The 17,716-nt window shown below is 43.7% G+C and overlaps 1 protein-coding gene across 3 annotated transcripts in view; it reads left to right on the top strand.

The window, feature by feature from the left end:
* Positions 1–15,332, top strand: part of ube4b (ubiquitination factor E4B, UFD2 homolog (S. cerevisiae)) — a 100,133-nt gene extending 84,801 nt beyond the window's left edge. For all 3 annotated transcript variants that reach the window (XM_072477893.1, XM_072477891.1, XM_072477892.1), the window contains 3 exons: positions 2,934–3,108; positions 9,228–9,374; positions 11,420–15,332. In XM_072477893.1, the coding sequence (XP_072333994.1) occupies positions 2,934–3,108; positions 9,228–9,374; positions 11,420–11,490 (393 nt within the window). In that variant the 3' untranslated portion in view covers positions 11,491–15,332. The remainder of the gene's footprint in view (positions 1–2,933; positions 3,109–9,227; positions 9,375–11,419) is intronic.
* The last annotated feature ends 2,384 nt before the right edge of the window (positions 15,333–17,716 follow it).

Raw genomic sequence — 17,716 nt, 5'->3', positions numbered from 1 at the left:
CACAGTATAACTGTACCTTGGCATCACGTGTGTCACATGGAAGTGCAGTTTTAAAAGGATTATTGAATGCACATGGTTTCACATCCTAGCCGCAGCTTCCCATGGGTAGATTTATCAATTCCGTAGCTATTTCTCACGTCCGAAACTCACGTTGCTGACATTCTGGGTACAGTATTCATCTCAAGTTGCCTGGGAGGATCTCTAAATGCATAACGCCACAGTGAAAGTATTTCAAAGTATTACTGTAAGCGGGGAGTCTCGGCCCAGGCTGGGCGGGAATCGGCAGCTGTAGCGCCAACTTCAGGTAATCTGGGCAGGTCAGTGACCGATTTTAAAAAGCCCCTCGGAGAGAGAGTGTGAACCTGCCGGCTTCCAGCACATGTCTTCTGGCCGCTGCACTATGCAATATCAGCCACACTTAGACTTGGAATGCACTACCTGAAAGGGGGATAGAATCAGATTCCATGGAAACTTTCCGAAGACAATTGATGTATGTGACCAGGACCGATTTGCAGATTGTGAGGTTATTCGCCTGAGTCATAAGAATAGAAAAGAAAATTATATTTTTTGAAAGGCTCATGAAACATGTTGATGTTCGGAGAGCCTTGGGGGGGGGGGGGGGGGGGGTGCTTAGACAAGGAATTCATGGTTAGTATGGGCAGCACGGTAGCACAGTGATTAACACAGTTGATTCACAGCGCCTGGGTGACTGTCTGTGCAAAGTCTGCACGTTCTCCCCGTGTCTGTGGGTTTCTTCCGGGTACTCCAATTTCCTCCCATGTGCAGGTTAGGTGGCTTGACCACGCTAATTTGCCCCATAGTGTCCAAAAGGTTAGGTAAGGTTACTGGGTTATAGGGATAAGGGGGATCGAGGGAGGGTGCTCTTTCCAAGGGCCGATGCAGACTCGATGGGCCGATGGCTTCTGCACTGTAGGACTCTATGACTTGTTACATTTGGACAGGGTTTTGATGAGGTCACAGGTGGAATGCTGTGTGCAGTTTTCTTCATATTTAAAGAATGATGTACTTGCATTGGAAGCGGTGCAGGAGAGGTTCACTAAATTGTACCCTGGGAATGAGGGGGTTGTCCTACGATGACAGGCGTGTAAATTGGGTTCATATTCTCTGAAATTTAGCAGCATGAGAGGTGATCTCACTGAAAAATAGAGGATTCTGAAGGGGCTTGGCAGGGAATATACTGCGAGGTTTCCCCTAGCTGAGGAATCTGAAACGTAGGGAGCACAGACACTGGGTAAGGGGCCAATCATTTTGGAAAAAGCCTCTTCATTTGATGGGCTGTGAATTTGGAATTATCCACCCCAGGAGGGTTGCGGACGTTCCATTTCTAAATATATTTAACGCTGGGCCAGGAAGATTTTTTTTGTGTCTCAGGAAATCGAGGGATATGTTGAGTGGGCAGGAAAGGGCTCGATGGGCCCTGTGGTCGACTCCTATTTCTGTGCTTGGGGGAGAACTTGGGGGTGTGGGACTAAATTGAACAGTTGTTTCAAAGATATTGGGTCAAATGGTTTCTTCTGTGACTATCATTGGCTTGTTTCCGATGAAACAATGGCCTTTAACTGCCCGCACCCTAAACACGCTGAGCACCCTAAACACGCTGAGCACCCTAAACACGCTGAGCACCCTAAACACGCTGAGCACCCTAAACACGCTGAGCACCCTAAACACGCTGAGCTCCCTAAACACGCTGAGCTCCCTAAACACGCTGAGCTCCCTAAACACGCTGAGCTCCCTAAACACGCTGAGCTCCCTAAACACGCTGAGCTCCCTAAACACGCTGAGCTCCCTAAACACGCTGAGCTCCCTAAACACGCTGAGCTCCCTAAACACGCTGAGCTCCCTAAACACGCTGAGCTCCCTAAACACGCTGAGCTCCCTAAACACGCTGAGCTCCCTAAACACGCTGAGCACCCTAAACACGCTGAGCTCCCTAAACACGCTGAGCACCCTAAACACGCTGAGCTCCCTAAACACGCTGAGCTCCCTAAACACGCTGAGCTCCCTAAACACGCTGAGCTCCCTAAACACGCTGAGCTCCCTAAACACGCTGAGCTCCCTAAACACGCTGAGCTCCCTAAACACGCTGAGCTCCCAAGGCACTAAAACCGACAACTTTCAAATTCAGGTTCATGCAAATTGGTTTTCACTTTGGTTGATATAAGCGGCTTCCTGTTTTAAACATTAAGGCTTTAAGTTGTGCTGGGAACTGGTGGATGTACAGGAGGCAAGTATAGTATATTTTGAGCATAGACGGAATGAGTTCTTTCAAACCCTCTCGTCCCTCTCACACACCTTCAGCCCTAATCCACCCCATTGCTGTTTGTTTCACGATCTGCTTGCGAGAGAATGGCTGGGACCCCAACCATTGTGTGCCCCGCCAGTGCTGAGGTACACGAGAAAGTATGCAAAAACATTAGGGAGTACTATGGGGTTTTTTTTTTAGCTTGGCCTAAGCTCATCCTGAAAATGCAGTGTTTAGGACAGCACGGTGGCGCAGTAGGTTAGCCCTGTTGCCTCACGGCGCTGAGGACCTGAGTTCGATCCCGGTTCCGGGTCGCTGTCCATGTGGAGTTTGCACATTCTCCCAGTGTTTGCGTGGGTTTCACCCCCACAACCCAAAGATGTGCAGGGTAGGTGGATTGGCCACGCTAAATTGCCCCTTAATTGGAAAAAATTAATTGGGTACTCCAAATTTAAAAAAAAATGCCGTGTTCGAATTAATGAGTGTAAACTTGCATTCTAACAATCTATTGGCCATCACTTTGCCCTGTAATATCTTGTGTTTGGAAATGATCATATATAAATCCATATTTCCGTACACTGCTAGTGTGTGTAGGTGTTTTGTGTAAAAAGGCACCATAACTATGCCTTTATTCATCTTCAATATCCTAATAATTTTTCTTTTGGAACAGCGATCATACAGTAAAGAATTATTTGATGAAGTCATTTCAAAGATGCGAAAAGCGGGAATTAAATCGACGATAGCTATTGAAAAATTTAGACTTCTGGCAGAAAAGGTGGAAGAAATTGTCACAAAGAACGCCCGTGCAGAAATTGACTACGGGGATGCACCAGATGAATTCCGAGGTCAGTGAGTTTGGAAAAGCTCTGATGCTGAATTAGAATGGAAGATTTACAGAATAAATAACTCCGGAATCTTTGTGCCAAATCTGGCATCACATAAACTGGGACAGGTTTGGGGCAATTATTCAGGGCGAGGCTATATATTTATTTGAAACACCTCTTCCTTTATTAATCTACCAAATACTTTAAAAAATTTACTCTATAATATATCACAAGCAGGACAGATTTCTTTGAGAGATATGTAAGAATTTAATACCTTAGTTGGTAACCGATAAAGGATGGAGAGAAACTGAAGACCACTGATCACAAAACATGGTCATGAGCAGCATTGTCACAAATTAATTCATATAGATAAGAGTTTCTGATCCAACATTTACAAATTAATTAAAGTGCATTAATTCTTTTTTTTTTTAAAGTATATTAATTAAGGTTTGCATTTTAACATAATGTCATAAAATACAGCCCAGCAGGCAAAAAAGACGCCACAGACGTGAATAGAGAGGGGGACAGGAGAACAGCAGTATAACGGGCTCGATACATTCATTCGATGTAACCTGATGCTTTTATAATCCCAAACGGAGAACCAGGGATAAACAGGATAAAACTATGAAAAGTAGGCAAAATGGTGCACACCTTCTTACACCGCAATTGCTTGCAATTACCACGAATGGTAGCACCCTCAAGAGTATTGACAGTCAGAGAGATATAGGTGTACAGGTCCACAGGTCACTGAAAGGGGTAACACAGGTGGAGAAGGTAGTCAAGAAGGCATACGGCATGCTTGCCTTCATTGGCCAGGGCATTGAGTATAAAACTTGGCAAGTCATGTTGCAGCTGTATAAAACCTTAGTTAGGCCACACTTGGAGTATAGGATTCAGTTCTGGTCACCACACTACCAGAAGGATGTGGAGGCTTTAGAGAGGGTGCAGAAGAGATTTACCAGGATGTTGCCTGGTATGGAGGGCATTAGCTATGAGGAGCGGTTGAATAAACTTGGTTTGTTCTCACTGGAACGACGGAGGTTGAGGGGCGACCTGATAGAGGTCTGCAAAATTGAGGGGCATAGACAGAGTGGATGGTCAGAGACATTTTTCCCAGGGTAGAGGGGTCAATTACTGGGGGCATAGGTTGAAGGTGCGAGGGGCAAGGTTTAGAGGAGAGGTACGAAGCAAGTTTTTTTACACAGAGGTTAGTGGGTGCCTGGAACTCGCTGCCGGAGGAGGTGGTGGAAGAAGGGACGATAGTGACGTTTAAGGGGCATCTTGACAAATACATGAATAGGATGGGAATAGAGAGATACGGACCCCGGAAGTTAAGAAGATTTTAGTTTAGACGGGCAGCATGGTTGGCGCAGGCTTGGAGGGCCGAAGGGTCTGTTCCTGTGCTGTACTTTTCTTTGTTCTTTGAGTTCAGGATTCATTTTTTGCGCCACGTTCGGGCGCACCAATATATATCTCCCTCCACTCCAGCAGCGCCAGAGGCACCAATGGCATGTTGCTACCTCCCCTTCCTGTTGATTGCCTTAGTTCCTATTTCTTTTATTTTGTCTTTAACGATCCATGGACCAAAAATAGTAATGGAGACATATCTTGAGGAGATAAGGAATTGAGTGTCAAAATAGCACACTGTTATAAAGTTTGTATTTTGGGCCGAAGAACCCATACCTTGTGGCACCCAAGAGCTTGGAGGAGTACGATTTGTGGCCGATGGATTGGCCAGGGTCAATATTCTGCCTGGCAACCGACAGCCATTGATTCCTGTCAGGTCATGTTTTTCGGAGAGAAGCCACTGGACCTTCTGGGTGGAAGCAGCTCTTTCTGCTCTGCTGCCTACTGTCTAAAGGCAGAAACGTCTAGACCCTGGAACCCATTTCTCATAGTTTGTTAATGCTGCCTACTTGGCTTAATTTTGGTCTCGAGTTGCAACGGGAATGAGAGGAAGAACATTTTTACTCAGCAGGTAATGCCCTGAAATGGATGTAGAAGCGATCAAAAGAAAATTGGAGAGCACCAGGGAAATAAACTATCATGGCTATGGGATGGAGTGGGCGTGTGGAACTGACTGGATTGCTCTACAGAGAGCTAGCATGAACCCAATGCGCTGAATGGCCTCCTGAGCTATAAATGGCACTTTTTATTTAAGAAAACAAAGTTCTCCAGCATTACTGAGTGGGAGTGGATGGTATTGACATAAACAATTGATGTTGAGTCATTTCTGGATTGATGACTTAAGTATTAAAAGTAATTCACCCCTGAACTGTAATCTTTATTAATTTGAGTCTTCCTTGTGGCATGTAATTTGACCATTGAAGCCTCAAAATCTTTCCAAAAACAAGGATTGACTTGTGCACCAAGTATGAAATGTGAAGTGCTGGTGTAGATAATAATCACTTATTGTCACAAGTAGGCTTCAGTGATGTTACTGTGAAAAGCCCCTAGTCGCCACATTCCAGTGCCTGTTCGGGGAGGCTGGTACGGGAATTGAACCCGCGCTGCTGGCATTGTTCTGCATTACAAGCCAGCTGTTTAGCCCAGTGTGCTAAACCAGCCCCAGGTGACCGCTATTTTAAAATAAGAGAAAAATATCTCACTAGTAATTCAAATTAAATCAATGTGGCATGTTATATTAGATGAATTAATTCTACAAGATACCTTCACCACAATCAAAACACTTATAAAAGCAGTCAAATTCATTGTCATAATCTGACGCAAAGTAATTTTGGCATTTGATGTCTTTTGGTAGTCTGAGAAAGCTTGGTCTTCTTCAGTAGTCTTGGTCACAAGACATTTTTATGCCCTGAAACAGCCACACCAACTAGTTGCTCTGACATCTTTTCTGCGCCCTGTTTGATTAACTGTATACACATTGCATTTCTGGCAAGGATTGTAACCATTCTGAAAATTTTAGAGGCCCCATTCCGATACATACTTCTCAAGGTCAGACCAGTGGCTAGTCCCTGTTCTCATGGCTGACCTTGGGCATCTTCTCCAGGGCAGATTCCTCCTCTTTCTCATACCAATTTTTCACGAACACTGCAGCACGGTGTTTTGAGAGTTAGCACGTTACGACTTTTAGCTCGAATCCAGCTTTGTACATCTATTTTTGCTAGAGAACCTATTTTTGCTGGAGAACCTATCGCCGTTCTTGTATCACCAAGAGCTGTGTGGCCGTGTCTTGAACGTTTGAACTTGTGCACATCTTCTTGCCAACACTGCCCATATCACTTGTTTGAACCCATACACTGGCTTATAAGGTGAGTAAAACGTACATTTCTGAAATTGAAAATTGAGGCTGACTCCTATTGTGGGTCTCGCATTTCTTTGCAGAGAAAGTGGATTGACTTCTATGCCAAGTGTAGGTTTAGAGATGATTTTTGGCACTGAAGAAATTGTCATCTTATCTGCTGGGGCAACATATACGCTGCAATCTCTGGTAGGGGGTTGAATTCCTATTAGTCATTCCTTCATGTTGTCATCAGTACTTGGTTAAATGGATGCAACTAAAATATATGGAAGTGTTAGGGAGTTTTCTTCAGCTATTCCGCTATAGTGTGCCTCATTCTCGAGCGACCAGTGTTAGTTTAAGATCTTTATTCAGCTAAAGCAAGGGATCCTGTTTGCCAACAGGTGGCCCATAGGCTCTGTGCACAAAGGAATACAGCTTGGCTTGCCTTACAAGTAATTTGCATGCACCAGTCAATCAAAATTGTACATTTATTTGAAGATAATCAATATCCAATCACAACTTAGTCATTGCTTTCCCACAGTAGTATCTGACCAATTACAGAAAATCTATGCTTGCCTAATTTGATTTGATTTATTGTCACATGTACCGAAGTACAGTGAAAAGTATTTTTCTGTGGCCGAGGGAACGTACACAGTACGTACATAGTAGACAAAAGAATAATCAACGGAGTACATTGACAAATGGTACATCGACAAACAGTGATTGGTTACAGTGCGGAACAAGGGGCCAAACAAAGCAAATACATGAGCAAGAGCAGCATAGGGTGCCGTGAATAGGGTTCTTACAGGGAACAGATCAGTCCGAGGGGGAGTCGTTGAGGAGTCTTGTAGCTTTGGGGAAGAAGCTGTTCCTATGTCTGGATGTGCGGGTCTTCAGACTTCTGTACCTTTTGCCTGATGGAAGGGTCTGGAAGAAGGCAATGTCTGGGTGGCAGAGGTCTCTAATAATGCTGAGGCAGCGGGAGGTATATACAGGATCAATGTGGGGATGGCAAGTTTGGGTGATGCGTTGGGTTGAGTTCATCACAGTCTGCAGTTTCTTGCGATCTTGGACCGAGCAGTTGCCATACCAGGCTGTGATGCAGCCAGATAGGATGCTCTCTATCGCACATGCCGGTAGAGGTTTGTGAGAGTCGATGCAGATATGCCAAATTTCTTTAGCTTCTGTAGGAAGTAGAGACTTTCTTGACTGTTGCATCAACCTGAGTGGACCAGGACAGATGGTTGGTGATGGTGACCCCAGGAACTTAAAGCTATCGACCATCCACTTTGAGCCATTGATGCAGACGGGAATGTGTGTCGTGCTGCGCTTCCTGAAGTCGATGATCAGTTCCTTGGTCTTTCCAGCATTTAGAGAGAGGTTGTTTTCGGTACACCATGCAACCAAGTGATTTATCTCCCTCCTGTAGTCTGAGTCGTCGTTGTTTGAGATACGGCCCACCACAGTCGTATCATCCACAAACTTATAGATTGAGTTGGAGTTAAATCTTGCCACACAGTCGTGTGTGTGTGTATAGGGAGTACAGTAGAGGACACATCCTTGCGGGGCTCTGGTGTTGAAGACTATTGTGGAGGAGGTGCTGCTGCCTATCCTGACAGATTACGGTCTGTTGGTGAGGAAGTCGAGGATCCAGCTGCACAGGGATGGGTCAAGTCCAAGGATGCGGAGTTTGGTTATTAGTCTTGTTGAAATAATGGTGTTGAAGGTGGAGCTGTAGTCTATGAACAGCAGTCTTACATAGATGTCCTTGTTGTCGAGGTGTTTGAGTGTTGATTGCAGAGCCAGTGAGATAGCATCTGCTATGGGCAGGTTGCGGTGATAGGCAAACTGCAGTGGATCAAGACTGTCTGGGATGCTGGCAGTGATCCGTCTCATGACTAGCCGCTCCAAACATTTCATGATAACAGACGTTAGGGCCACCTAACAGTAGTTGTTGAGGCAGGCTACCTTGTTCTTCTTGGATTACAATATCCAATGGTTATCAAGCCACGTACACACAGACATATGTTTATTGACAGTGTAGCTATGGTCCTCGAGTGTCTGGCCCCTGAGGAGTGAAGTATTGCTCCTATCCAGACACATTTGCAGTACTGGGCTGTTACCTGGACAGTGGTGATATGTGTTCACGGCCTTTCCCGTGTGCTACCAAAGAGGACCCTTGTCCAGTATCATTGCAGCGGTGGACTGCGGGTCCAGCAACCTCACAGCAATTTCATTGCAGTCAATGATGTTTAACCCCTTCAGGAATTAGTCAAGAGGATTGAAACATTTAGATCTTTGAAAATGATTCTGAAACGAGCATAAAGTAGATGTGATGTATAAGACTGCTCCTTCAGAAGCCAGTGGAAAAAGTCTCAAAGCTAGTGAGAAACATTGCAGCTATTTATGAAACTGCAGTGCTGCTGCCAGGATAAGGAAATTAGATATAGTACTGTAAATCCTGGGAACTGATTTGCAGATAACCAGTCTCCCAAGCCAATTGTGCTAGTATAAAAATGGCTCAATTTAAGCCTACTTTTGTTTATCTACTGGTGCTAAGATCAGCCTGGTTTCTGAACAAAAGTGACAATGGTCCTGCCAAGTGAACAAGAACTAGTGATTTTCTCGCGTCTTCTACAAGAGGTAATGCTACTAGCAACCGATGTCACAAGCATGCCGTCCATGGGTCAGTTGTGTGTTGCCTTATGGACCTTCCTCATCGTTGCTGTCCTACTACCGCCAGTACTGTGGATTCCATAGCACACCCTGAGCTGCTCCAAATAAAAATGCAACCAGTGGAGTTCCCAAGTATATAATTAGATAAATTAATTTTGATTGCAACATTGTAATAGCAAAGCTATTGGAGTTACTGAATCATAAGGCCTCGTTGTTGCAGATCCACTGATGGACACACTGATGAATGATCCTGTGAAGCTGCCCTCTGGGACCATAATGGACCGCTCTATTATTTTGAGACATTTATTGAATTCACCAACGGATCCATTTAACCGCCAGCATCTGACAGAGAATATGCTGGAGCCAGGTAAGGGATGTTACTTTAAACCTGCTATACCAATGAATAGCTTCTTGCAGTGACAAACTGGATAAATGCTGAGCTGTACAGCCCAGGAAAGTTTGAGGTTTATTCTATGGTCGGATATCTGCAGGGATGTCAATGGGACAAGTAGAATCGACTGCATACTACAAAGAGGTAAAGTCAACCAGAGTTCCCCCTTTAAACAGCAACCAATAACCCTTATTGGAAAATGTAAATATTTGGACATCAGGGGAGAGAATCTCCGACCGACCCCCCCCCCCCCCCCCCCCCCCCGGCCGGGTCGGAGAATTGCCGGGGGCTGGCGTGAATCCCGCCCCCGCCGGTTGCCGAAGTCTCCGGCACCGGATATTCGGCAGGGGCGGGAATCGCGCCGCGCCGGTTGGCGGGCCCCCCCTCGCTCGATTCTCCGGCCCGGATGGGCCGAAGTCCTGCCGCTAAAATGCCTGTCCCGCCGGCGTAAATTAAACCACCTACCTTACCGGCGGGACAAGGCGCGGGCGGGCTCCGGGGTCCTGGGGGGGGGGCGCGGGGCGATCTGGCCCCGGGGGGTGCCCCCACGGTGGCCTGGCCCGCGATCGGGGCCCACCGATCCGCAGGCGGGCCTGTGCCGTGGGGGCACTCTTTCCCTTCCGCCTCCGCCACGGTCTCCACCATGGCGGAGGGGGAAGAGGCTCCCTCCACTGCGCATGCGCGGGAATGCCGTCAGCGGCCGCTGACGCTCCCGTGCATGCGCCGCCCGGAGATGTCATTTCCGCGCCAGCTGGCGGGGCACCAAAGGCCTTTTCCGCCAGCTGGCGGGGTGGAAATTCGTCCGGCGCCGACCTAGCCCCTCAAGGTTGGGGCTCGGCCCCCAAAGATGCGGAGCATTCCGCACCTTTGGGGCGGCGCGCTGCCCGTCTGATTTGCGCCATTTTGGGCGCCAGTCGGCGGACATCGCGCCGTTTCCGGAGAATTTTGCCCATGATTAGGACAAGAATGATGGACTCGAGCTTAGCAATGCATTCGTTATGAAGGTCAGCAGAGGGCTGCTGGCACTGACATTGTACTCATCATAAGTCTCTGCCTTCAAGGTTCATTTTGAGAAAATAGAGTCAAGTGCAGCACTTTTCTGACTTTGGAAGTGGCAGACCAGTCTTGAACTGTACCAATTGCCAGATCTTAGCAATTAATTATGCGGCAGAAATCCGGGATGAAAGAAAAATCTGTATCTCCACAAAGTTTCTCCACTGTGTGTACAGAGCACAGGTCAGGAGGGTGATGGAATATTCTCAACTGCAACAACACTTGAAGTTTGACAGTGTCTAGGGCAAATCAGTCTGCTTGATCAGTACCCTATCCACTTGTTTAAAGCACCCTATCCCTCCGCCACTGGTGTACCATCGCTGTAGTACATCCAATCTACAAGATACACCCACTGCACAAGTTGCCACGGCTTTAGCACCTCCACCTTCTCCGGGGCAACTAAAGATGGTCCGTAAATGGTGACCATACCAGCAATACCCATGTAGCTAAGACGGACAGAATTACTAGTTGGCTCTGGTTAACTTTGGAGTATTTGTTTTATCTTTTTTCCTTACAAGGTTGAGAGGGGCAGCATGGTGGCACAGTGGTTAGCACTGCTGCCTCACGGAGCCGAGGTTCCAGGTTCGATCCCGGTTCTGGGTCACTGTCCGTGTGGAATTTGCGCATTCTCCCCGTGTTTGCGTGGGTTTTGCCCTCCCAACCCAAAGATGTGCAGGTTGGTGGATTGGCCACGCTAAATTGCCCCTTAATTGGGAAAAAAAAATGAATTGGATACTCTAAGTTACTTTTTAAAATAGAACCAAGGGGTGATAACAATCTAAAGCTGATAATGCACTAAAATTTGACACTTCACATTGTGCAAATACACTGCTACACTGGATAAGATAACTGAGAATTGTGTAATATTGTGCTGGATATTTATGGCTGTCTTATAGGACATAACTGAAGGCTTACTAAATTATTTCCACATTCTAGTCTCAGACTGTACTACCTTATCTATATTACAGTGCCCGAACTGAAGGAAAAAATCCATGCCTGGATGAAAGAGAAGCAACATGCAAATCGTTCTTCACAGTGAAGTGTGACTCGAGCGGGATACAATGAGAAAAGTTTGTAGTTCTGAACATAGACCACCAGATTGTTAAGACCCAAAAAGCAAATCTGCTTGACAGTGAGAGGCTTTGTAGGCTACGTTTGCTGCACTGATATTAAAAAGGGTGAACTGAACAGATTAGAAAAATGTTAATGTCTCTGTAAATAGATCTAATTTAAAGAACAAAAACAGCTAAAAGGAGAAAGGTTCAGAGGTGTTGGGTACAATTTAGAATGCCTTTTCAGTACAGCTACACGTGACCAATGCAAGTTTAAGGCGCTGCACTCAAGGCATTGCAGCAGTTTCGAAACGTAAAGGGTCTGAACAAACAAATGTTTTTTAAATGACTGTATTAACAGAAGATGGTCTGTATTTTAGGTTGACGTTATTACTGTACCTTGCGACCAGTCGCTGCTAAAGGGACTGTTTTTGTTTGCTGCACTAAATGTTCCTCAAAACCAAAGTAATGCACAGGCCCTTTCCCCAAAAGCTGATGTTTTAATTATGAGGCATACGCGGTTGGCTCACAGGATTAAAGGTGAGACTATTGAATTCTCTTTGTTTACCGTTAATTTATGTTTTGTTTCTAGCCTATCCTTCTCCCGCCCCTGAATACTGACACCCGACGCAGAGGCATTCGGGCAAACTCCATAGCTAGCAAGAGAGGTTATGAATTTCCTCCATTTCCTTTTGCCGAACCATGTTCTCGGGCCACTGTTTCTTTTCCACAGTATGATCTGCATTATTGGAATATTTTGATTGCAATAAGGATTTTTTTTAAAAAGCGACATTTCCTCCCAAGGAATGACTTCAGTCCAGCAGCTGTTGGATTGCCTTCCTCTCCCAGAGGACCTTTTATTGTTACTGCACACTAGAGGCTACTCTTGTTTGCCAGGAGTTCCTTCAGCCTTATACCGATGTTTTAAATAGTATATAGTTGGTGCCACTTCAGTGAGTACTTGACAAGTGAATAAAAATCCAAAGCGGTTTTCTATCTGCGCAGTTGTATTCACTCCTGTTACATTAATTTGAGCTTTTAATTCATGTACGTTGACTACTTTTCTGAGTACATTTTTAGCACATTTACATTGTGTAATTTGCTGCGGAGCTTGTTATTTCGACAGTCCTGAATTGCAGCAAGTTGAGGCAAGTGAAGTTATTTTGCATAATGGAAAACCTTATTTGCAAGTTAAATAAAGTATTCAAGAAAAATCCCAAATTAGTGATTTCCAGAGAAATGAATCTCACTCGATTCCACAACAATGCATCGATTTAAGAAGAATTGACTCTGCCGCCATTCTGCTTCTCGTAGGTTAGAAATCATCCGGTGTCACTGGAATATCTGGATGTTTTTGTAAACTGCAGTACTGTGACTTGTGCAATTCTGCTGCGTGAATCCAGTTAGCAATGAAATGGGACTAGTCACCATTTCCTTTTCAGTGTAGCGATTGTAAAAGGGAAAGGCAAATCCACTTGCCAGGTTTGAGTATTTGGACATGTTGCTCAGTTATGCTGTGACCAGTGTTGTGCTGGTATTAAACAAATTGCAAACTGTTGCTATAATTGTTATGATTATGAGAATGGTAACCGCTACATAATGCCTCAATCTTTAGATTGTAATTGTTTGGCAGTAAGATCCATAATTGTGCAAAATCATTACAGAAACAGCAATAAGTGGAATACACGGTATGAAATAGTGTCAAAGGCAATTGGAATTTTATTCCAGCTTTCCACGGAATTGTCAAGATCTTGCTCTTATCCCTACAATTCTAATATGCAATTAACCCCTGTATTCCAGTAAATTTTCCCTTCAAACTCTCCGTTTCAATTCAGTTGCATGCAGCTCATTGCTTTAAATTCGGGTATCCAGCATCTCAACGTAAATTGTTGAGTAAAAATTTACAATGCTCCTAGTTTTCAAATTGATTTTTACGTATGTTTTTCAAATTGTACTGATCCTTAATTCTTCTCTCGCTGTATGTTCTTTTTATACCATGTATTCCAGTAACATAGAATAAGGGAGCAAAAGAGATAACTGAGGAAGTGTTCAAAACCCCTAGATGTAAAATCAGGTAGTTTTCATTGTAAGACTCCCAACAGGCATTTTCTTAACATTCAACAGTCTACTTAATCCTGTGCAACCTATTTTAGGATCCAGATGCCATTTCTGTATTAATATCTACAGGACTTCTGCCCTAATTCTAGATTAAATAACTATATTGTTGCGTTAAGTGCTGGATATTGACAACTCGCTATCATACAATTAATATCTGCTATAAAATCGAAGGGGAAAAATATACTAAAGAGCCTGTACATTCAAAGTTCACCAAATACCCAGACTGAATTTTTTTAAAACTGGAAATCTGTAATAAAAACAAGGTGGTGGGAAATGCCCAAGGATCGTTGTAGGGAAAAGACAGGCCAGTGTTTGAGGTGTTGCTGAAGCCCAGGGCCTTTACCTGTTTTGTCTTTACAGATACTGACTGACCTGTGTATTTCCAACCTTTAATGCCTGATACCTAGGTTTAGTTTGACTGTATCCGTGCAGTATACAAGTCTTCATAAAGAACAGGGTTAGTCAACAGTCAAAAACTTAGAATGTAAAAGGTAAGCTTTATTAGCTACTGGACTTGCCCCTATCCCCACAACTAGAATATTTAAAAACAAAATGCCAGTGCTCGAGTGTGTAAATTTTCTACAACAGTGTTATATACATAAGGACTAGATTATTAAATAAAAGCATTCAGACTAAATATTTTAATAAGCGAATCTTGAGCATTTTTTCATTTTTCTTTTGTTTCTATCCTCTTCAGAATCCCTTATGTTTAATCTTTTGAGCCAACATTCAATGCCATGTCAGATATTGTTGGATTGTTTTCTCTTTACGACACAGGAAAGGTGCTACGCAGAAAAAGAACATCTAAGGCGCCTCCTGTGTGCAAGCTGTACAGCTGCGTCTTGAATAAAGCTGCCGCTGATTATAATGCGATTGTGAGCATTATGTGAGGCATAGTCTACCCCTTTCCAGTTCAGACTTGTAACAAGCACGTCAATCTGTTGATAATTTGACCTAAACTTTGAAGTTCATTTTTTGTTACTTTTAAAAAATATATATATATATATGATGAGACCTATTGAGGAAATGGATGCTGACTCTTTCTAATCCAGAATCTTTCTCAAGACAAGTTTACAGCAATTCAAATTGACAACCACCCATAGTGTCTAACTTTACAATATTAGCGTTTTGACCAAATGTCGAGGATCTCAGACTTCTGACTGACACTGTTCGGTCCAAACCCTCTCCCCTTTTCAGACCCCGAATTATTTTGCCACCCATAATGCTGTACTTTCTTGCATAAAAGACAATTGAGACCTTTCTGGACTAGAAAGGATTAAAACTTGTTAAATTTGAGATTGTCAAATCTAAAATCTGTTGCGTAAAGTAATTTGAAAGTCTTTAGCCAATTATTACGACACCACGATAGTGTGATCATACAGATGTATCCTTCTTACCCCAGTATTGTTGAACTGGAAATTCTAGCACTGCAGCAAGAAAAAGAGGAAAATGAACAGCCACATTGTCCAAGTAAAATTTGCATTTTTGGTAATGTTATACTACCTCTTGCTGCACGTACTTGAATTTCTGTTTTTTTTTTTTGAAAAGCTGGAAGTTATTTTTGTGTTTTCTTTGTTTTTCTAATAAATGCTGTCATAATCAGAGAACTGTTTTTAATGATAAACCTGCGCAGAATGGTGATTCCTACAGACTGTTCTGATTGCTCCCAATTGAATTCCAATAAATGGTGGTACACATCCCAAATACAAAATGGTATTATTGTCTTCTGCTATTTAAGTGAGTTGGAGGCTTTCCGTTTTTAAAGCCAAATGTTACACACAATTTAGTGTCTCTCACTCTGGATTCAGCTGGGTGATCCAATGTTGTACAGCCTTTTGCTGGTCTGTGTTTTCATCTGTTCTGTAGGCTGGCGAAGCACCAACTGCACATGGCACAATCTTCGCACTCCGGCTACGAGCACCTGCTAAGTCTCGCGTCTCTCATTTTCAGGTTCTGATCCAGTTTATTGAGGGATCCGTTGGGTTTTTAATCTTCCTTTCTAAAATTGCCTCCATTTCACAGACTTTGAGCTCGAGCCAGCAAAGAATGTCTGCAGTTATGCAGGAAAGATGTCCACAACTGATTCTTGCGCACTAAAGCTTTTTGAATGGTTACTTAATGATGTGCTTTTTCTGAAGTAAGCGATGTGGCACTTGCTGCCCAAATCTCTTTGCAATAGTCCCTGGCAGTGCCGATAATTCACGATAATCATATAAAGGGTGCTCCATCATGCAACATGTCCGGATGTTACACAACTGTTGACATATGAATATTTGCTGCATAACTTTTGGATTAAAAAATGGTGAGTAGTGCCAGATATTACTTTGAAAAGTACCTGTTAAGCAGCCATGAAAACCAAAACTACTTCTATTCTTTAAGCCAGTTGAATCACAGGGGATTCCATATCCAATCTCTGGCAAAATTTAGTTTGACATCCAAATCACTTCCAAAAAACCAAGGGGAAAATATAAAGAACAGGATTGAGGGAGACACAATTACCCTATCTCATCCTAATTTTTGAACCTTGATTTGTTTCATCGGTATGTTTAGAAACTATTCCTGATCAATCCCTACTTGTCTGCATGAATGATCTTTTATACGTTGTTAAACTGATATTCTATCTGTTCAAAGTAGTAGGATGTTTTGTCCAAGACATTGCAAGTAATGGTTCATTAATAATTCCCTGAGTGCTGTCCTGGATAGAGCTTTGACACAGTGGGCAAGACCTACCGGCTGTTCACGACGCTGGGATGTTCCGGTCCCACTCGGGCGCACGGGTTTCCCAGTGACGAGGGGTGCAGTCACCGGGAAATCCCATTGACAATGGCGGGGTGGGTAAATCCCACCAGTGGGCTGCCTCCGCCACTGAGAAATATGGCGTGGTTGGTCAGTGAGTCCCACCCAGTATCTCAGTAGTGGATCTGGTTGCACACCAAGTCCCACTCCAGAGGCTCGAGCACAACAATTCTAGGTTGGCACTTCCATGCAGTGCTGAGAGAATGCTGTACTGTCACGGCTGCAATTTATCTCTCGATTAAAACGTGTAAAACCGATTACCATTGTTTGTGGAACCTTGTTGCGTGCAAATTGGCTGTCGCATTTCTCTACAATGCAAGATTTAGATTTATTGTCACGTGTACAGAGGTAGAGGGAAAAGCATTGTTCTGCGTACAGTCCAGGCAGATCATTCCATACATGAAAAAACATAGGACATGAGTGACTGCACTCCAATAATGGGCTGTGAAATGCTTTGGGAAGTCCTGAGGTCACGAAGGCACAGTAGAAATGTTAGTTTTTTACTGTCAAAATATAATTTGATGCTTGCAGGTAATAGTAAGGGTCCCATCTATTCTCTTCACAGGGCATAGTGAAAGCAATGATCTACCGTGAGCATTGGATGAACACTTTACATCACAAGGAGTTTAATTCTCAATAAAGTGCAATAAATATACTGGCACGGTATGACCAACAGTCACTTGTTTACTCTATGATTCTAATAATGGGAGAAAATAATTCTAAAATGTTATTGCAAAAACACCCATTGGGGCAGGAATAGTTCACCTTGCCTGCCTATCTGACTTCCTATGCGATAGCCTTGATGCATTTGTAAATCTGGTAACTGAATTATGTATTGGGCTTGCTGCAGCTTTCCATTGCTGCTTACACATGTATCAACCTATTGCCAAAACATTTGCCTCCATCGTCTCCCCCCAACATGAAACAAATGACCCCTCGTCCTTGAGCTGTATTTGAGAAGCCATTTTCCCTTCTCGGCAAGCTTTAATTTTTAGATCATATTCACATAAGATGAGCGCCGACACCACAGAGTTTACTATTGACTGTTGTCGAGCGTAAAGTAATTTGGGACCATGTCCAAAGACTGCCCTTGTGGTGAATTTTATAAACTGTCCAGGATAGAGATTCGTCTGTTGAAAATGGAGCAGATTATATAAATGGCATAAAAAAATTCTTAAATTCAGTTTCCCACCTAATTTAAACCAGATGGAGAACTGATTCGCAATGTCCTTGAAATATTATTACTTTTTAATGGAAGTGATCTTTTCAAAAGAATCTATGATCTACATTTATCATTCC

The sequence above is a fragment of the Scyliorhinus torazame genome, chromosome 16 (assembly GCF_047496885.1).
Source record: "Scyliorhinus torazame isolate Kashiwa2021f chromosome 16, sScyTor2.1, whole genome shotgun sequence".
In the NCBI taxonomy this organism is placed as follows: Eukaryota; Metazoa; Chordata; class Chondrichthyes; order Carcharhiniformes; family Scyliorhinidae; genus Scyliorhinus; species Scyliorhinus torazame.
Note: the sequence above shows the minus strand (reverse complement) of the source record. Positions and strands in the feature narration are given on the sequence as shown.